At 30.4% G+C, this 22,403-nt stretch overlaps 1 protein-coding gene across 23 annotated transcripts in view; it reads right to left on the bottom strand.

Moving 5' to 3' along the window:
* Positions 1 to 5,108: 5,108 nt before the first annotated feature.
* The window catches only part of LOC129912254 (rho GTPase-activating protein 190), a 70,648-nt gene continuing 53,353 nt past the window's right edge, over positions 5,109 to 22,403 (bottom strand). For 22 of the 23 annotated variants that reach the window (XM_055990409.1, XM_055990411.1, XM_055990413.1 and 19 more), the window contains one exon: positions 9,812 to 10,082. In XM_055990409.1, the coding sequence (XP_055846384.1) occupies positions 9,884 to 10,082 (199 nt within the window). In that variant the 3' untranslated portion in view covers positions 9,812 to 9,883. Of the gene's footprint in view, positions 5,621 to 9,811; positions 10,083 to 22,403 lie in introns of those variants that run through there. The other variant, XM_055990410.1, reaches the window with a different exon arrangement.

The raw sequence follows: 22,403 nt of genomic DNA, 5'->3' as shown, positions 1-22,403 counted from the left end.
TGTACCCAAATGTAGGTTAGAGTCCCCGCTACCTTTTGGCATCAAAAAATTTTTTTCATTTTTATCAAAATTCCGAGATATAGGCGTTGGAAGTTGGGGCGCTCACTTTCAGCTCAGCTCACTTTCAGCTCAGCTCAAATGAGTTAAGCTATGGTACCTAGCTCAAATTTGAGCTGAAATGTGAGCTTTTTGCAACCCTGGCAACTCACCACATGGAAATTACCACATGCAACTTGCCACATGTAACTTGCCACATGCAACTTGCCACACGCAACTTGCCACATGCAACTTGCCACACGCAACTTGCCGCATGCAACTTGCCACATACAACTTGCCACATACAACTTGCCACATGCAACTTGCCACATGAAACATGTAACTTGCAACGTACTGCGGCGTACTGCATTTTTAAATACTAAAGTACTGCCTACTCTAAAGGTGAAACGACAGCCCTGCTACCCAGGGTGATCGCGTCATAATCCCTTTGACATTCTTGTCAAAAAGTAAATTTTCATACCCACCCTCCCATAAGAAGTATAACTTCAATAAGCGTTCGTTGATAAGTCTGCTTCTACACGAAGACGCAAGGCGCAGAAATTATATTTAAATTTCCTTTTGATTTTCGTTTCGCTGCGTCGCGCGCTTCTACACGTAGTATTTTTTTGAAGACGAAAATTTGACGCTATTTTCTTTGGTTATATTTTGTTCTTGTTTTCGTATGATGACTTCTACAGGAAGACGTAGACGCACAAGATGCACATAAAGAACAAGGGAGAGAGAAAGATCGATTTCTCCTTTGCTCTTATGTGCATCTTGTGCGTCTACGTCTTCGTGTAGAAGCAGACTATGTATTTTAATTCTAAAAATCATCACCAAAATGTACAAAAAACAAACAACTCCAGTGGGGTCTATGTGCAACGAAAACTTTTGAATAAATTAAAAACTTTACTATACACGCAAATGATACACAACCGACGAAGAAGACTGCGTGACCGACGAAATAAAACAAAACAGAACAGCAAAAAAAGAACAAGATCAAAGAGAAACGTCAAAAAGAGTCACAAAATTTTTTACCCGAGACTCACGGCAGAAAATCTTCCTTCCCTTTTTTTCGAACTTTATTTCTCTCTCCCTCTTATGTGCGTCTCGCGCTTTGCGTCTTCGTGTAGAAGCGCACTTAGTTTTACTTTTGGTATATTTTTCATTACGCTTCTCATCGGGATTTTCAGCCTAATTGACACACACCCTTAGTTTGATAATTGTAAAATAAAGCAGAAAAAAAATGGGATGTTTTTGCTATATGGCACAGGATTTTTTTTTGTTATTGATGGAGAACACTGGCTGAAAATTTTTTTTATTCGGTTTTCAATTTCATTTTGGAAAAAGTGAAGAATTAACGAAAAAAATGGAGAAATATATCTGGCGGAATATAATACAATAGAAAATATATTCATAATGGTTGTTTTTGTTAATAACAACAGAGTTTGAAAAAAAAAAAACTTTTCGCATTTTCCACTTTTCAAACAAAATTTTAAAATGTCAAACTTCAAATACATAAGTGTGTGTGCAAATCGGTGTAAATCTGACTAAAAATGTGGAGTAAATCCGTTGTACTCCGTAGTACTAAAATTACTCCGGAGCAGAGATGAGTATTTACTTCATATGTAGCAGATCTACTTCATTAATTTATTTTGATGTATCTGCTACGTAGCAACCTATTTCTACTTCGTTTGACAAATTTTTTCTAACGAACAAAATTTCATTTAAGATGTGTTGTCTTGTTACATTTTTTGTTAAAAAAATGCATTGTTAGTGCTCTTTATTTTTAAATTGGCTCACTAGGCACTGCAAGAATTTCACATCATATACATCCAAATCAAAGACCCATCCAAGATATCAATTATTTTATGTAACCGCCCAGATCCCCATAATGGCTCTGGGTCCGGTCATGCATTTTGCATAAAATAAAGCAGACATCGGCTTTTAAAAAACAATCTTAGGTTATTATATGGCAGATGGCACATCTTTGCTCATGGAACTAAGACCAAGTCAATGAAAATAATTTTGTAATAAAAAACACTTTATAATTTGAAATTAAAAATCATTATAAATCATTATAGCAATTACGGGGATGGCTTTTTGAGAAAAAAATTCATATTTGTTATTTACGAGTGATGCGCTTTCAAGCCATGCAGGTCTCATTTAAATCGGTGCTGGGCTTTTTTTTTTAAATATATTTATTTTTGGGCATTCTCCTTTGTTTTATATGTATATTTTTTTTTTTCATTATCTGCTACATATTTTCCAAATCTACTTCGTTTTTTTGGGCAATATGTTTCACTTTTCGGGCTTAGCATTCTCATCCCTGCTCCGGAGTAATTTTTTTTACACTTTTGTGGCGTCAAAGAACACAAAACCTTCAAAAGTGCAAAAATAAGTACTAAAAGGGTACTCTCATTGGAGTGAAAGAAAACGACATTAATGCTTGGCCACACTGGAGGGTATGCGGTAGCGGTACGGGTAGCGGTGAGGGTACTTGTATGAAAAAAATTCCAAACTGACACATCAACGTTCAGGTGTGGATTTTTTTTAGTACAAATATCGTTACCGCTATACCGCATACCCTCCGGTGTGGCCAAGCCTTTAAACTCACTGGGTTACCACATAAACAAAATGTCATCTTCCACTGCAAATCTTAATTTTTTTGTTAGCTCGCCGCCCGACTAAGAGTAAATAAACTTTAACTTACCTATGTGCTTTATAGGTACAGAAATTAACAATCTCTCGAAAGATTTCCCACGAATTACAAGTCGAACAAATAATCTCACATTCAGAATTACCATTTAATAAAACTACTAATTGGCATAAAATAATACAATTTTTTAATTACACATATACAATATTGCAAACATGATTTTAAAGTTATTTTAATATTATATCTTTTTCGTTAGTTTAAATTATATACATCAATATGACACTCACAAAAGTATCTTTTTTTTTCACAATATCAATAAGCAATTAATTAATTTTGTGTGTTGCTTTCATTTAAATTATGAATAGCTACACCAAATGCTATTAGATAAACAAAATAGTTTGATCGATCTCACAAAAATTTCTGTATAAAAATTGGCTTTGGGATACCTTCTACAATATTTTTGAATTTTTTTTTTCTTCTTCATGTATTTCGAAATTGTTCATAATAATAAAATAAACATTTAAAAAAAGAGTACCTACACTTAAGCATAGTTCGTTTTCAATAAAAAGCACAAAAACTACAAGCACAGCATTTGATCTGTTCTAATAAAAGCATGCATAAAATTCTCAAATTATGTGGTTTTGAATTTATACATAACATGGTCGAGGTTCTAGATGGTAAAAAAGTTTTAAAAAATTTAAGATAAAAACAAGCATCGATGCATATCAAGTTCGTGGATGATTCCTTTTCACTATTAAGATATCAATAAGCTCATACTATGAACGAACATCATTTTTAATACATTATCATATTATTTGTCGATCTCCATAAGATTCTCATCCACCTTAGATGCTTGTGAAAGAATGTTTAAGAAATGAAGCCTGAACAAAATTTACAAAGCTTTAATACAAGTTCTTTTTATTTTAACAACCCAAACTATATGTTTTAAGAAATAATCAAAAATAATAAAATGTTTGCCTTTGGCTTTAAAAATTAATCCCAAAAATTAAAACCGTAATGTAAAAGGACGGACGTGCTACAAACGAAGCTTTGGGATGTGCAATTTATTTTTAATTTTTGATTCCCTTTTTTTTTTGGCTTGTTTAACAAACCAAAATGATCCATTTGAGGGACTTATTTATCTGCTCAGTCTTTTTATTGTTTTATTTTTTTTTTAATATGCAATGCTGTTTCAGAAAAAGTTTTAAAATTTGACCCGATATATACCCAAAAAGAAACAAAATTAAAACAATCAATCATGATGGATTAGTTGCACCTAACTTAATGCAGTCGAGTCTAATCGTTACAATCAAGCACGCTTAAGAAGATTATGTTTTTTAATCTTGGACCACCGGTCGTTTAAGCTAAATTTATTATATTAGGTTCTCGATAGGTACTTCGATGAAATTTGACATAGCCTTACGAGATAGTGTCCGTTATCTCATGTGTCTTTGACTAATACAAAGCTTCAAAAGCGTTTATTTACAAAGTGGTTGTAACATAAAGTTTGTTTTTAGAAAGAATAACTATAAGTTCTTACGGATGTTTGTGACAGATTTGATGAAATTTTCTCGCACTCGTTTAAATCGTTGAGATTCTCACCCTATTACGGTTGCCGTTTGTCATAAAACAACACAAAAAAGACTCGCTCTGGAAGCCAAAATGGTTATAGTTCAAATACGATTACATATAAGGAGAATCCGTACGCCAAACATTAACTCATCATTAACCTTTCATTTTCGCATGTAGGTACATATGTGCGCTTCAAACAAATGTTTTTCTGTTTAGTTTAGCCTCTTTTTTTTACTCCTTGGGTGATATGCATAAAAAAGTAAATTATAACTAGACAAATTGTAAAGTATGAACTCTTTCTATCCACATTTGTACATAACAAAAATAGTTTATACTAATTAATCAACTAGTACAATTTTGTTTACTATTTTACATATGGGCCCTTATAGTAAAACTGTGATCGATTTTTTCAATCAAATATATTTATGAAAATCAAAGCTCTTATGTATTGAAAATAGCGACAGACAGGCATCATCTTAGCTCCTAACATCTCATTTAATTGATCATTTCATATTAAAAATTCTACTTTACTTGGGACCACAATAAAAACTTTACAAAGACAAGTATTTCTTCTTTTAAATAAAGTGTCAAATTTGAAACCTCATACTCAAACAATATTTGGTAAAAAAATCAAACAATTTCAAATAAAGTAAACAATACAAAAAGCAACCAAATACAAGAATACACATATGGAATCGAAAAAGCTTTATTATAATTTTATGCATACATTAATTTAAAGTATTCTTACTTTTGATAGCTACCTATAAATAACATTCACAATACGTTTTTTTTTTTTTTTTTATTTAATTTTTGTTTTTCTTTCTTGATATCAATATAAACATAAATATCACGTTAAATATATACCACATTTATTTTTATTTCTTTAATTAATTTTATTATTTAAATTGTAACTCTACATATATAATTCATTTTTCAAATTGAATGTTTTATAATTATCTTCAATTTGGCTCCACTTTTTAATAATACTAATTACTAACGAAATTACATTCATTGGATCTCCTTGTCTCTCTTGCACTTGAGATACTCATTTTTCTTTACAATTTTTTAAATCTTAGTTTTAATTTTCCTTTTTTTTAATAAAAAAATAAAAAATATATTTCTGTTTCGTGTAATTGTTAAAGGTAAGTTTCATTCATATTTTTTTCTTTTGCTTAACAGTAGGTAATGTTTTATTACTATTCTTTTATGTTTATATTCAGTTTTGTATATTGTTGTTGTTGATCAAATTTTTTTTATATATAATAGCTAGTTTTGTTAAAACATTTGCTCACATTACATACATTATTATTTTCTAATAATTTGTTTTTATTCTGGTCTCCTATGCCTTGTCCCCTAAAATAAACAAATAATAAAAATGAATTAGAAAAAAATAAATTTTAAAAATATAAACAAAACTACATGGTATGAAAGCATTGTAATAACCATACCATTGTTAAACAAAATCAGAAATCTTCTCTTAGTGGTAAGTGTGGATTTGTATTATAATTTGGTTAAATGATATGGGTTTTCAATAGCAGTAGAAACTTTTTGTCGATTCTAGCTCGCCTTAATTCATCGATTTCAACGTCTAATAAATTTATCAAATCGAACCAACAATTTTGTCTGTTTTTTGGTCTGACCTCATAGGCTGTTGATTCTGCAATTCTTCTATCTTGTTTTAAGCTATTTTTCGTGTGGTATTACCTAAAATTATTTAAAAAAAAAACTGCATTGATATTGCGCTTCAAAACTTCGCAATAGACCCTGCAAGACTTGATCATCTAAAACTTACAATAATTAAAATACCTTTCCAAAGTTCTAATCATTTTATTCTATCACTCATATCCAAAAATTGCAGTGGTCTCAGTCGTTTAGGTGTATTTTTTTGAATTCGTAAAAACCACAACATTTTTCATCAAATGAATTTGTATATGATGCCAAAAAAAAGATTGGGCCTTTCGAGGTATCCGTCAGAGGGGAAAATTGCCCGATTTTTTACGAATCGGAGCGTTTTTATCTGTCGCAAGCAAACGAAGTATGATTCGTATTAAATCGGAAAATTTCCCACTTATAAGGCCAAATAATTTGTGGTATTGTGTTGTGTGCAAATTTCATTTATGCTTGCGAAAAAGCACACTCATTGTGTATTTCTGAAACTAGACTTTTTGAACACTTCTTGAAACGACGTACTTTTCTTGGCCTTTAAGGGCTAGTTTTTAGTTTCTTAGAAAAAGATTCCGAGTGAGATTCACGACCGCACATCAAATTCTGAAGGAAACAAAATTCCTCTTAATATTAACGATGAGGTTGATTATCCCACACAGAGAAATATGTACCTAAATAATGTCAAGTAACTTCTCAATAATTTTTACAATATTGCACTAAGCTATTTTCCACTTAGAGCCAATTTTTCAATCTTTTAATAAACAGTCAGTTAACTGTTCGACGAATAAAGTTATTAGGCTCATAAACAATCAGATAAAAACATTGAATTTTTCAATCAAGAATAATTTATTCTACAGAATAACAAAAAAAAAATTGTCAAATTCAAAAATATTTAAAATTAAACGTCATTTTTATTCATGATTGTTTTTGTTTTCTTGTTTTCCACTGTATTTTTTTCAAAATTCTTTCAAAACAGCTTTGACAACTGACACAATATTTTTATTGAGATTATTCCTTAGAATAATTTTATTCGTCTCTGAAAGAAGCAGATAGATTTATTCTTAGAATTAAGCTATATCTGTTGAAAAATTGATTTTTTCTCTATCCTTAGGAATAAGTACTAACTGACTTTTTAACTGACTATTGAAAAATTGGCCCTTAATAGAGCAAAGTAACGTTTTTCCAAATAACAAACACAATCCTGCACTTTACGCTTTTTGTTTGCTGTTATATCTATTAAACATAAGTAGATGTACATACTTACATACATAAGGTCGATATCGATATCCAATAGGCACTTTTGTATGCAATTTTGAAATTCACTGATTAATATTATTAACGGATATATTTTTATCCGTAATCAAGGTACAAAATATATGTTCACATAAATGTTAAATACAGATTTGGAAAAATTTATCTTGGATAAAAAAAAAATACATCGTAATATTTTTTTTAGTACAAAAGTAGTTCGAAAAATTCACATTAATAAAATTCATATTTTAGTCGGTTACACAATACAAAATGGGAAATTGATTCACGGCAGACAATCGATACTGAGACTTCCCTAGATGTTCGACAAGGTTGTCTTTTGGAGAACTTAACGAATAGGCATAAGAATTTAAGGTTAATTTATTTCAGAAGTGTGGTCTCTCAACATTTTGAAGAGTTCAATGAATTTTTGATAAGAAGGGGAAATGAAATACAACTAAAGATAAGAAATAAACACCCTGGGCCAGATGGTAGGAAAAACGAAACCTATAATTCCCAGAACAATTTCTTTCGCTTTTCGCTTTTTTTTTTTAAATGTGTTCATTATTTCGAACCAGAAAAGTATTTCCCAAGTTTCACTCGGACAAATGGATTTTTGATGTTGTTGATTAAGTTGTTATAGATTTATTAGAGACATGACCCAGAATGTCTTCCCTGACTTCAACTAAAAGTATCTGAACTAAAAGAATGAATCAATATACTCACCAATGTTTGTACGTATTCGATAATTGGCTCATCTTAATGTTCCTTTTATTTTTTTTTATATACATTTTTTTAGACTCATTTTTTTTTTTATTGTATCTCTCTTCTCAACAAACGAATTTCATAACATTATGTATTATACTTAAAGGAGATGCCTACGCAGCTATTTAGCAAAAATTGCTTTTTAAGTATGCAAATTAACGCCAAAAGCTCTTAAACTTAGCTAGCGAAAATGAAAGATTGAAATCGAACATTAATAACAACAGTGTTTTTTGTCCATCGTGTGGATATCGTTTAATTTTACAATTAAAATAAAAACAACAAACATATAATCCAGCTATCTGTAAAGATCATTTTGATAGATCCAAAAGTTAGTTCCTATTTTGATAAACAGTAAGAGATGCAGCATCAGTTGGAAAACTTGAGCGTAAGAGAGATGAATATACAAATCTATTTCTGTATTGATCCAGATCGTTTTATTATGTAATCATAATCTAAAATGGATCATTTGTCATAATAAAACGCAGCTAATATCCTTGACTCAATAAATCTACATAAAATTTGCTCAATTTGTGTTCTCTCTTTCAAACCTATTCGTCGCTTGCGTCATTTTGTTTTATGTAACTAGCATGATACGTATAAAGTAATTCCTTACCATATTCTTTTTCTAGATTTCTAAACGTAAAAACAAAAATTGCAAAATGAAATGCTTTGTAACAAAATAATACGCGTGATATTCTTTCAAGTTAAAACTTTTCCACAATAATATTTTCAATAAAATCTATAGTGCTGTAAATCAATAAACAAAACATAGCAACATTTTTAAAATAAAATACTTGCTCAGAAAAAAAAACATCTTTACATATGTATCTATAATATCAGTAACACAATTATTGGAGTGAATGCAAATTGGAGAGGAATATGTCTGTTTCGGTTGTCTGTAAACATATTATATCATACATATATTTTAATTATGTTTTTTTTTTTGTTTTATTTTTATTTTCTAGTTTTTAGCTGTTTCCACATCTTCTATCTAATAAAAGCGAGTTTATATTTTTTTTTATAATTCTTTTATTTCGATAGTAAGTTTTAATCTTAAAAAGTATTTCATTAATTCCTTGGGAATTTAATTGCGAAGCTGAATAACAGTTGTTTATTATTATTATTATTATAATTATTTTTATCTCATTCGATCACTATTATTAGCAGTTGGTTTTTAGTAGTTAGTTAATGTTGTGTTTATGATAGAACATATATATATGTTTGTAATTCGTTTTAAATTGGAAAAAATGAATAATATAATAACGGTTATCAAAAATATATATTTATCACATAATAAAAGTAGATTTTTTAAAAGAAAAATTGAAACAAATATATAAATATACAATAAACTCAGCCTCATTTACAAATAAAATAATAACAACAAAAAATGGATAAATAATGGCAAAGTACTAAAAATATATATTATTTCAAAAACAAAAAATATACATTTTGAAAATTTTAACTTTTAAATATTCTTTACGCTTAAATTGTAAAAATGTACATTCACTCATATTAATTTTTGTTTAGTTTGTTAAGTTTTTTTTTTTTACGATAAAGGAGATTTTGTTTAGTTAAATACTTATTTGATTTGGTTAAATTGTGTGTTAAATAATTTGTTTGTGTTACATATAGAAAACAATAGTTTTACATTGAAATATTTCAAAGGGAATTGTTATTTACAGAGCTTAAATCATTGAAGATAATACCAAACACGTGGACTTTTATTCGTTTCATCAAAATGCCACTGATGCATTGTGCGTCTATGTTTTTTTTTTTTGAAAACTAATTCTATTTTGACAGTTATATTATACCATCCTTACAAAGGGTGGTTATTGAAAAAAAAAATCAAACTTGTAAGCGCATTCGTTACGTTACATCAGTTAGTTGCGCAAGGATTTGCGTATTTTTTTTTTTTTTATTAATTTTCAAAATTTATTTCTAGACCATGACAAATGCTTCCTTACCACAGTACAAATAAGGGAATTGATCAATCATAGTTTGCACAATGTCTTCAAGATATGGACGCAGTTGTTCAAAATGTCCCATATCAGTGAATTCAATTGGTATAAGTGTTGGCCACCAGCAAATGGCGAGATTTTTACTATCCATGCTATTGAGTTTTGAGTTTTCTGATACTCTGAAAATAGAAATACAGACAAAAAAATTAAAATGTAATTAATTGATATCTTAAGCCTAATCTACATTGAAACACATAGAGTTAAAGTACAAAAAATTTTCCAGTTTTTTTTTATATAACTTTAATTTTTTAGTGTCACATCGATTTGATATTTTTAACCTTGCTTGTTTTGATGTAGTTCAGACTTTATAATTAATATTTATAAGGTTAACCATATACGAGTACTTAAGTTAAATAAACATTACACGGCAACAGAGTTAATTGCTTTAAAATGTCATTTTTGTGAAGAAGCCCGCAGATCGAATGGGAAGATGAACGATTTAAGAAAAGCAAAACAGCAGTGAAGAATTTATGAAAAAAAAAGTATGTAGTATACCGAGCTTTGATCGGAAAAAAGAAAACCAGAAACGTATGTATTCTAATTTTACATTTTCTCCATATTTATTTTGTATCTTAGTCTATTGAATAGACCCTTTTGGATGGAACAAATTCGTTCAAGAGTTTTTATTGGCGATTATGATTCCTTGGCATACAAGAATACTCCAGCCAAAAGTGCTACTAAATCCATTGGTGCATTTCTGAGAAAACGGCAACACTGGTCGGTTTTCAGTTTTTTTGATTTAACTCGAAAACCAAGCCTGACTTTGAAATGGTTCAAAGACACTTTTCATAGCAAATTAAATTTTCTGTCAAGTTAAGATGGTTAAAAAATTTTAAAAATTATTTTTGTCTAAAATTCTAACCTAAAATCAAAGAAAAAAAAGTTAAAAAATTGACAATTTTATTTTTTTTTACTAAATCAAGCGGCATTTTGTGTATGTAGCCGGGACGTCCAAACTTTGTACTAATGAAATAAAGTAGAGGTAAAATCCTTTGATAATATGCAATTTTTAATTTTTTTTGTCAAGAAACAACTTAAATGTACCTATTCAAAAATTAGCACTTTTTCTAAATTTTTGACTTTTTTAGTTAAAAGCAAGTTTTTAAAACTCGATAAAATCGTATTAATTGGTAACTTTTAGACTTTTAAAGTAAACATACTTCGAGGGATTGATTTAATATAAACTAAATATGACAAACAAAAAAATTTATTTGCATCCTTATGGCCTTTTGTGCAATTTTGTGTATGTGCATTTTTATAAATTCGGGTCGAATGGATGGACGGAGAGCCATTAGCTTTGGTCTATTGCATAGAAGAACATTTAATACCAACTCTTTTACTGTTTTCAATGGCCTGAAAAACAATTCTTGTAAAATCCGCGACCAACGAAAAGTTTCTCTTGAAAAACGAAAAAAATACTCTAATGAGTTTGAAACAAAATAGCTCAGGGAAATTAGTAAATCAAATTGCACTTTTCGCGGGACAAATTTTTTTCATGGAACGTATTTAGGTGAATGTCCTTATCGTAAAAGTGAATTTTTTGGGATGATAAGATATCGGGAACAGCCGCCATCTTGGAAAAGAGGTCGGTGCCGTTTTTATTTTATAACTCCATTTTTACTCATTTAAACCAAAAATGTCCGAGGGTAGACTTATTATCAATTAAATTATCTAAAAAATGATATACAAATGAATTCCGTGAGTTAGTTAAATTCAATTTTATAGTCGGTCAAAGTCCGGGTTCTTCTCGCAAGGTTAAGACAATATGACATTTTTTCAAATATCTGAAGAACTTTTGATTTGTTTGGGATTTTCTTAAAGAATGAATTATAGCACTTTTAATTATCTATGAAATGAAACCTTTATTGTTTTTGTAACCATCACATTGTAGAGGCAACCAAACGTCGAAGTCATGATATACGATTTTTTAACTGAACATATTTGGGATTTCAATAGATCAAATAAACAATCAAAAATTAAACACAATAGTCTCGAAAACATAACAGCTTACACACCTCATATCTTGAGTTATACTTATCGTAATGCTGAGATTGAGGTGTTCATGTTTAGGAAAAATGACAGGGCATCAGTTCTTATATTTAGAATTTTAAATAGTGTCACTTGAGCTTATTCACATTAATTGGAAAATTCACTTCATTTAAAACCTCGAAAACCATATAAAGGTTAACATTAAAGATTTCAAACTTTGAATTCAATATTTAGACGAATATAGTTAAAAAACTGTTTACTTATATTTTGGTTATACCTCCACTTCAAAAATTTGCTCGGTCTAATAGAAGAAAACTTGTTATTTTCTCACTTTTGGATAGTAGAATGTGAACTTCTACGTTAGATGGCTTATACATTATGTTGGTTACAGTAACGATAAAGGGCAAATTTCATAGATAATTCAAAGTGCTATAATTCATACTTTAAGAAAATCCCCAACAAATCAAAAGTTCTTCAGATATTTGAAAAAATGTCATATTGTCTTAACCTTGCGAGAAGAACCCGGACTTTGACCGACTATAAAATTGAATTGAACTAACTCACGGAATTCATTTGTATATCATTTTTTAGATAATTTAATTGATAATAAGTCTACCCTCGGACATTTTTGGTTTAAATGAGTAAAAATGGAGTTATAAAATAAAAACGGCACTGAACTCTTTTCCAAGATGGCGGCTGTTCCCGATATCTTATCATCCCAAAAAATTCACTTTTACGATAAGGACATTCACCTATATACGTTCCATGAAAAAAATTTGTCCCGCGAAAAGTGCAATTTGATTTACTAATTTCCCTGACCTATTTTGTTTCAAACTCATTAGACAATTTTTTTCGTTTTTCAAGAGAAACTTTTCGTTGGTCGCGGATTTTACAAGAATTGTTTTTCAGGCCATTGAAAACAGTAAAAGAGTTGGTATTAAATGTTCTTCTATGCAATAGACCAAAGCTAATGGCTCTCCGTCCATCCATTCGACCCGAATTTATAAAAATGCACATACACAAAATTGCACAAAAGGCCATAAGGATGCAAATAAATTTTTTTGTTTGTCATATTTAGTTTATATTAAAACAATCCCTCGAAGTATGTTTACTTTAAAAGTCTAAAAGTTACCAATTAATACGATTTTATCGAGTTTTAAAAACTTGCTTTTAACTAAAAAAGTCAAAAATTTAGAAAAAGTGCTAATTTTTGAATAGGTACATTTAAGTTGTTTCTTGACAAAAAAAATTAAAAATTGCATATTATCAAAGGATTTTACCTCTAATTTATTTCATTAGTACAAAGTTTGGACGTCCCGGCTACATACACAAAATGCCACTTGATTTAGTAAAAAAAAATAAAATTGTCAATTTTTTAACTTTTTTTTCTTTGATTTTAGGTTAGAATTTTAGACAAAAATAATTTTTAAAATTTTTTAACCATCTTAACTTGACAGAAAATTTAATTTGCTATGAAAAGTGTCTTTGAACCATTTCAAAGTCAGGCTTGGTTTTCGAGTTAAATCAAAAAAACTGAAAACCGACCAGTGTTGCCGTTTTCTCAGAAATGCACCAATGGATTTAGTAGCACTTTTGGCTGGAGTATTCTTGTATGCCAAGGAATCATAATCGCCAATAAAAAGTCTTGAACGAATTTGTTCTATTTTTGCTCTGGAGCTCGGGTCTATTAAATAGACTATCTAACCTGGCAGTTAATATTGCCTAAATCGAAAATGTTCGGATCAAAAAAAAACAATTTGTCGCTATAATGTGTGACCTCTCCTTATAAGCATGACTTCACAGAAGAAAAATGTCAAACTTGTTGATAGTGATTAGGCATCACTGCTTTTTTGCAAATCTGATCGTTGCTCAGCTGATTACGATGCGATGCTGATTGACAAAAAATTTTACGTTTAAAAACAATTTTTGCTTAATGATGGACGTGATACTAATAAACACTCTTTTTTGTAATTAAAATCTGGAGCCACACATTTTATCTCCTCCAGAACTTTCCTCCACAATACTGACTTTGAATTCTGCCTGCAATAAATTCACCTTCATATTTTAATCGCTTTTATCAGTAGTTGAATTTGTGCGCTGGTAAAATATTCCCTGAATTTCATCAAAATAATTAATTTATAAACAATTTAGAATTGGATTAAATACTTTTCATTGTCCTTTTCCTCCATTTTTACTCCAAATTCTGGTGTCCCTCAAGGAAGTCACATTGGTCCTCCATTATTTGTGTTATTTATAAACGACATGTATAATGTAATAACTCGTTCAAAGATTCTTATGTTTGCCGATGATACAAAATTATTCCATTTTTTCAAGAACCATGAAAATGCACATTTTCTCCAAAGTGACTTAAATAAACTTTTTAATTGGTGCAATATAAATGATATGTCATTAAATTTATCAAAATGTAAAGTTATGACTTTTACTCGTAACCAGTGGCGGCTGTGCGCTCGTGTGCTCGTGCCACCAGTTTCAAAAGATTTAAAAATTAAAAAAATTATTTTTATTCATATTACATTATTCTCGAATTGAACGCTTTGCTAAACTATTACGATTTATTTACCTACCTACCTATCTTGTATAATTTGTATGAGTTACAAGCAAATGTGCCTGGCGCGTGGAACAAAAGATATTTCATTGAAATATACCGAGAAATATGTCTAGTCTCGTGCGCAGAGATACCCAAAGGAGATAAGAAACTTCTGACCAGAGATACCCAAAGGAGATTACAAGCTCCGTCGGACATTTTTGGCTAAGTATGCTTGAAAAATCGGACGCTATTGGCTAAGTATGCGTGAAAAAACGGACGCTTTTGGGTAAGTATGCGTGAAAACACTGTGGTTACACTGTGTGTGTTTTTCACATTTATTCACGAATACAAAAGAAATTACAACAACACGAAATAAACAAATGGGTTTTGGGGGGTAAAATGTACGAAAGTTTCTTATCTCCTTTTAGTCCAGTGCATTTATGATGTTCATATATGGGCGACCCAGCAGTTTGTACCACCCCCAAATTTTTTTTTCCTCATTCGATAGAGCATTGGCCGATTTTACCCTGATTTTTCGCACTCGCGAAATTCACCTTACGGCCGCCATCTTGTATGTTGGCAGAGTTGTAGAGAATTTTAACCCTCTACCGCATACCAACCCATATATGGTTTATTTATTTCTGTTATATTGCACCAAATGTCAAAAAGAAATAAATTGCACGACTGGGGTCGCACGTACTTGCTCTTATGCTTAAAGTAACTATAATGTTAAAGCTTTTCATTCAAGAAATTTAAAATTTGATATTTTGAAGAAATTTCATAAGTAGTATAAAAAAATTAAATCTGTTTTTATAATTAATTAAACTCCGTTTTAAATTATCTTAAAAAAAATAAAAAATATGCCATTTTATTTCTTGTATAAAAAGGTATTTTTAGAAAAAAATTTTCGAAAATTGTAGGAGCCGTTTTTTAAAAAAATAATTTTTTATATATAAAAATTTTTTAACATTTTTCAAAAAAAAAAGTTGGTATGCCATTTTGAAGAAATAACTAATTTACACATAAAAACTTAATTTCAAAATTTTTCATTGATTCGTTTTCAAAAAATTGATTTTTCAAAAAAAAATTTTGAAATATTTTTAAAAAAACCAAAAATGCGTTTTTTGAATATTTTCTAAAATTTTAATATTATCTTTACTTACACACTTTTGTATAAAAATTTTCATTTAAATCGGGTTAATGTTGTACGAGATATTCAGAAACGAAAAAAACCGTTCTATGACAGGTACCGTTAATAACGGTACAAAAAATATTTTTTTTATTTAAAAAGTTGGCTATTATGTGTAGTACTACACACAAAAATTTTAATCAAAATCGTTAGAGCCGTTTTTGAAAAAAATTAACTTTTCTATTTCCGTTATATGGCAGGTACCGTTAGTTTTGGTCATAAAAAAAAAAATTTCAATTTCCCCTCTAGGGAATCACCAAAAACTGCTAACCACCAAGTTTGAAGAAAATCACTTCACTCGTTTAGGCTGCAGCTCCAGATAGAGACAGACACACAGACAGACAGACAGACAGAATTGCCGGACCCACTTTTTTGGCATTCTCCATCATCGTAATGTCATGTAAAATTGTTATCTCGAGTTCGATTTTTTTTACGAATCCTAAACTTGCCCTATAGTACCTATATCGCAAGTAAAAACTATAATAAAACTACGTGTATTTTTTTATAATAAATCGGTTTTTATTATCAGTAAGAGAGTCGTGATTCTGAAATAAACTCATTGTTTCAAGAGCATGTGTAAAGTGCAAATCAGTGAATAAAAGTGTGTACTTTTCCGGTGTTTTTACTTGCGATATAGGTACTATAGGGCAAGTTTAGGATTCGTAAAAAAAATCGAACTCGAGATAACAATTTTACATGACATTAAGATGATGGAGAATGCCAAAAAAGTGGGTCCGGCAATTCTGTCTGTCTGTCTGTCTGTCTGTCTGTCTGTCTGTCTGTGTGTCTGTCTCTATCTAGAGCTGCAGCCTAAACGAGTGAAGTGATTTTCTTCAAACTTGGTGGTTAGCAGTTTTTGGTGATTCCCTAGAGGGGAAATTGAAATTTTTTTTTATGACCAAAACTAACGGTACCTGCCATATAACGGAAATAGAAAACTTAATTTTTTTCAAAAACGGCTCTAACGATTTTGATTAAAATTTTTGTGTGTAGTACTACACATAATAGCCAACTTTTTAAATAAAAAAAATATTTTTTGTACCGTTATTAACGGTACCTGTCATAGAACGGTTTTTTTCGTTTCTGAATATCTCGTACAACATTAACCCGATTTAAATGAAAATTTTTATACAAAAGTGTGTAAGTAAAGATAATATTAAAATTTTAGAAAATTTTCAAAAAACGCATTTTTGGTTTTTTTAAAAATATTTCAAAATTTTTTTTTGAAAAATCAATTTTTTGAAAACGAATCAATGAAAAATTTTAAAATTTAGTTTTTATATGTAAATTAATTCTTTCTTCAAAATGGCATACAAACTTTTTTTTTGAAAAATGTTAAAAAATTTTTATATATAAAAAATTATTTTTTTAAAAAACGGCTCCTACAATTTTCGAAAATTTTTTTCTAAAAATACCTTTTTATACAAGAAATAAAATGGCATATTTTTTATTTTTTTTAAGATAATTTTAAACGGAGTTTAATTAATTATAAAAACAGATTTAATTTTTTTATATCACTTATGAAATTTCTTCAAAATATCAAATTTTAAATTTCTTGAATGAAAAGCTTTAACATTATAGTTACTTTAAGCATAAGAGCAAGTACGTGCGACCCCAGTCGTGCAATTTATTTCATAATAAACAAGTAAGTTGCATCCAATTAAAAATAATTTTCGTATGTATTTATTATACTTTTATATGTTTACGAAGTTTGTTTTTTTTTTTTATAATAATTTTTGTCTTTTTGGCATTTTTTCCAAAACACCATATATGGGTTATCTTGCGTTGGCGACATACATTACTGATTTTTGTACGATTTTTATTTTTTTTGTAAAATGAACTCGAAGACTTTTTATAGAAAAAATAAATGTGTAAATGCTTTAACTCGTGATGGCTTTCGAAGTGATGATGATCTAGCTTCAGATTCTGGCTCTTTTTAACATCAAACAAGCCATCTCCGAGCACTTATATGCAAATCTTGATAACCTACAATGTCACGAAAAAGAAGACGACCTTCAACTTTGGCAGGTGATCAAAGCAGAGATGGAACAAAACAAAGGGGAGGGGGTTATACAAGTCACGGAAGTCCATCCCCATCTTATCCCGAAACTTCACTTCACTCACAACAACCAAGGGCAAAAGTCGTTGAATTTAGTGCCAACTGGAAACATCGACCATATCCCTGAATGGCAATAAAAAGGCAATTTGTCAAATTTGCGGACTGAAGACGTACACAATGTGTAGAAAATGGAATGTGTTCTACAATGATAAAAGAAAGAGTTTGAATAAATTCCATGAATAAGAAAAGTCCATTGTAGTAAAAACATACTTTACAAAACATACCTTGAATGCATAGTAAACCATAAATGGGTTATTCATTTCTTGCTGGAAATCACCTTGCTGCATACTAACCCATATATGGTTTATGTTTCCAAAAATTTATATATATGTAAAAAAATAAAAATTTCTATGTAATACCTTTTTACTACCCCTAATAAAGCTAAAAAATTGTAAAAAAATTTTTAAATCACTTCGATCATAATTCATGCAGTAGAGGGTTAAGTCGAATAAATTTTTCTCGATACTTTTTTTCATAATTTTGATAAAAAGTGCTCAAATCTTTAAAATTGTCACTTTTTTCTGTTTTTTTTTTACTCTGTTGGCTTGTAACTTTTTTAATATTCAGAATATCGAAAAAGTGTTTTGAACATAAAAGACGCGAAATTTAATTGCCTACGTTTCTTGTATACACAACTTTTATGTAGGATAAAAAGATATCGAGATATTCAACAAAATTCCAAGATGGCGGCCGTAAGGTGAATTTCGCGAGTGCAAAAAATCAGGGTAATGATATTCAGCCAATGCTCTATCGAATGAGCAAATTTGGGGGTGGTACAAACTGCTGGGTCAAATTATAAATGCACTGGACTATTTGTATATCTCTGCTCGTGCGCCGCACGAGAATCGAATATTAACAAGAGTACCCGATTGATGCTTGAAGTTTTATGTTAAACTGCCAAAGTTGTGGTGGCGTTAAAATGACGATTCATTTTGCTTTGCGCAACGTCGCACAGTGGGGCAGCCTCATATAGTGTGGTGATATAAAGGTTATTTTTTAAACTAAAGCTATGGGAAAAAAAGATCACGACTTCTAAACTTAACAGTAAAATTGCTAAGATGAGCATATTTGTTTTGTTCAAAGTCTTTGATTTATGTTTATTCATGCGATTGAAGTTGAGAGCTTTAGAGCAAAAATTCAGTTTTTGATAAGTAATAAAAAAGGTGTTCTTTTGTCTTTTGTTTAAACTCAAAATTATTTGGGAAAAAAATAAAATACAAATTTCTCGCATAGATAAAAATATGTAAATTACTATTCTTCTGAAAAAAAAAATTTAAAACAAAATTTCTTATACTTAAAAATTGAATGAGAAAATAATGAATTTTTTGAAACGCACCTTAAAGTTTTTTTCTCAAAATCTTCTGTTTAGGCAAATATTTAGCAAGTCTAAAAATGGAGAAAGCATGATGAGCAATTACTCTATAAGCCCATAAAAACACTTTTGCTAAATGTTTGCCTAAAATATTTTTAATGAAATTTTGATCATCAAAAAACGGTTTTTTTAAAGAAAGTGTTTTTTTGATTTTATTAAAATAAATTACAAAATCATTCTTTTTTGACAATCATGCACTAATTACTTATAATCATATAATAAAACGGCGAACATGGTTTTTGTGGTACAAAATACCGGGCCCACAAAAACCGAAGGGGCATAAATTATACACTGAACGATAGAGAATGGCCTCTATAAGTTCAGAATCTATTTATTTTTTTACTTTTTTAAACCGAAATAATGAAATTTAACAAATTAAAATTCGATAGATAAAAAAAAAAAAAAAAAAAAAAAAAAACAAACCAAAAACAACTGGAATATCTGTTGCAAAATTTCCAATCGACTGGAATGAAATGTCATTCATGACTGAATGAATGAATGAAAGCATTCAGCGAAAATCAAAAAACATTAAGGTGCTTTCACATTGGTGCGTTGTTTTAAGATCTCATGTTAACTGTGGTTAAGATGTTTGTTTTATTACCATGACTTTTTTTGTTAAAATCGAATTCTATTAAAATCGAGTCTATTACCCGACAAACAATTTTGGTTCTATAAAGCTTTACAGATGCAATTGTTGTATCTATAAAGCATTATAGAAGCAAAATTGTTAGTAGGATACTAAGGTCCAATCTTTTGTAAACACTTTTGATACAAATGAAATCTATCTTCGTCCTTTTCTCTCTTGAAAGAACACAAGAATTTGACAGTTCCTTTACCATTTTACCAAGTTTTCACTTTTAGACGTTTACATTTTTGCATAAAAGGCACTAATATTTTATCGCACACCAAATGCCGCATGACAAAGCGTTTTTCTTATGAGGTTCAGGGAAAACTAACAAAAACGTCTTTTTTGTTTCTTATCTACAATAACAATAAAAAAAAGGGAAATTTACAATATTAATTTTTTTTTTAATTTCTTTCTATCGTTTGGCGTGGCAAAATCGCATCGTCACCTCCTCGCGGTGCCCGCTGGATATCCAACTAACGACGAGCGTTGGATCCTTTCGATCCACGAGCTGAGTCACCTGAGTTATCTTTTCAGGAACTAGGAGCAAAAGAACAGAAATATCGCTCTGAATGCACCAGCTCACAATTAAATCCAAGAGCGTCTGACACATATTGTGCGGCACACTGGTCAGCGTCTGTACCCTGTGGGGCGGCTGAATATAAACTATGGATAGAAGTAACTTAACTATTTATAGTACGAATACTAAGTTAAAAAAATTATGGCAATGAACAAAACGACTAGATTAAATACCCCAGGTGGCACTCCAGTGAAACTGGTAAATCCACTCTCTTACGAGGTCGGTCCTATGGATTCTGGGGAGGACCAATTATTGCTTATAAATATTGAGAGACGGAGTTCAAAGATGCAAAGAACTCCCCCAAACAAATTAACTTCAGGGGTTACATCATCGACAACCTCAAACAATACTACAGATGTTAAAAACATCAGCGAAAAAGGAACCAAGATCAATGAAGAGATCGACATCACAGATCAACAGAGTTCCATCGAAGAAAAAGAGAAAGACCAATCAAAAAACTACTTTGATGAATGGCAAATTGAAATAGCGGCAAGAAAACAACTTGAAGATCTAGTTCAAAGTCTTCAGCTACAAGTGAAAAAACTCGAAGAGAAAGTTTCCTTGCTTAGCAAGAAAGATGCAGAGTCCACGCTTCAGTTAAGTCCAAGATATATGGAACCTGAATATCAAACTGATGAAGAAGAACTCTTGTTCGAAACTGAGAAAAAGAAAAATAAGCGTATCACAAAGAAACGTAAAGCAACAGGTAGTCCCGAGATTTGTTTAAGAAATCAGAAAAGCTCTGAAGCTGTAAATAATAAAGAGTTGATTACAGAAACTAAAAAAGTGAATAATGCGGTAGCTGATGCTAAATCAAAATCTCACGCTAAAGGCAGCAAAAAAATTACACCACCACCAATTATGATCTCAGGATTTCCAATTTTTGGAGATCTCAAGAAAATAATAGAAAAATGTACTAAAAAAGCTTGCAAATACACATCGTACAACAAAGACAACTGGAAAGTCATAGTCGAAGAAGCCGACGAGTATAGATCTGTCACTGAAGAACTGAGCAAACACAAAATTCAATGGCACTCATACGAGAGCAAAGCTACAAGGCCAACAAAAGTAGTAGCCAGAGGTCTTCATTCATCGTGCTCTCCCGAGGAAGTAGTGGATGATCTTGTAGAAAAAGGCTTTCAAGCCCTTGATGCAGTCAATCTATTTAAGAACGAGACAATTAAAAACTCCTCTGGAGAATCGACGACAAGTAAGAGGTTACTACCTTTATTCATGCTAACTTTTGACAGTAAACAAAGTGTCGAAGAGATTTATAAAGTAAGATCAATCTTGGGCATAGCCGTTAAAATTGAACCACTCCGAAAATCTAAAGTTGTTCCGCAGTGCAAACGTTGTCAAGCTTTTGGACATACCCAAAAATACTGCAACCGCGAGTTTGCTTGTGTAAAGTGCGAAGGAAAACATGCAACTAAAAATTGTCCGATGAGCAAAGATCAGAAAGCAAAATGTGTGAACTGCCAGGGTAATCACCCGGCAAGCTATAGAGGCTGCCCAGTTGCCAAAAAATTCCAAGAGTTCAGAAGCAAAAATACATCTGCTAGAGACAAACCCAGAAACACAGTAAATACCGATTTAACTGCTGAAAACAATACTAAAAATGAACCGCCTAAAAAAGCTGTTCAAAGTAAAAGCGATGAAAATAAAGCCTATTCTCAGATTCTAAAAAATGTGCGGAAGAATGAAGAGACTTCCATAAAAGAAATGCTACACCTCATTCTTCAAAGAATTGATAAACAGGATTTGAATATCAAACAGTTAAGCGAAAAAGTCGCTCTTAAAAAACAATGATGGACAGAACACTTAAAATCGCTACTGGAATGCAAACGGTCTTTTACAACACTTATCCGAATTAAAAATCTTTTTAGATCTAGAACATATAGATATTTGCTTGGTGTCCGAAACTCACTTCTCCAATGGGCAAAGTCTAGATAATGTAATAGAAAACTATTCATGTTACCACGCTCCACATCCAGCTGACAAGGCAAGAGGTGGATCGG

Source organism: Episyrphus balteatus, chromosome 2, assembly GCF_945859705.1.
Source record: "Episyrphus balteatus chromosome 2, idEpiBalt1.1, whole genome shotgun sequence".
In the NCBI taxonomy this organism is placed as follows: Eukaryota; Metazoa; Arthropoda; class Insecta; order Diptera; family Syrphidae; genus Episyrphus; species Episyrphus balteatus.
The sequence above is the reverse complement of the archived record's forward strand: the minus strand, read 5'-3'. Positions and strand labels throughout refer to the sequence as shown.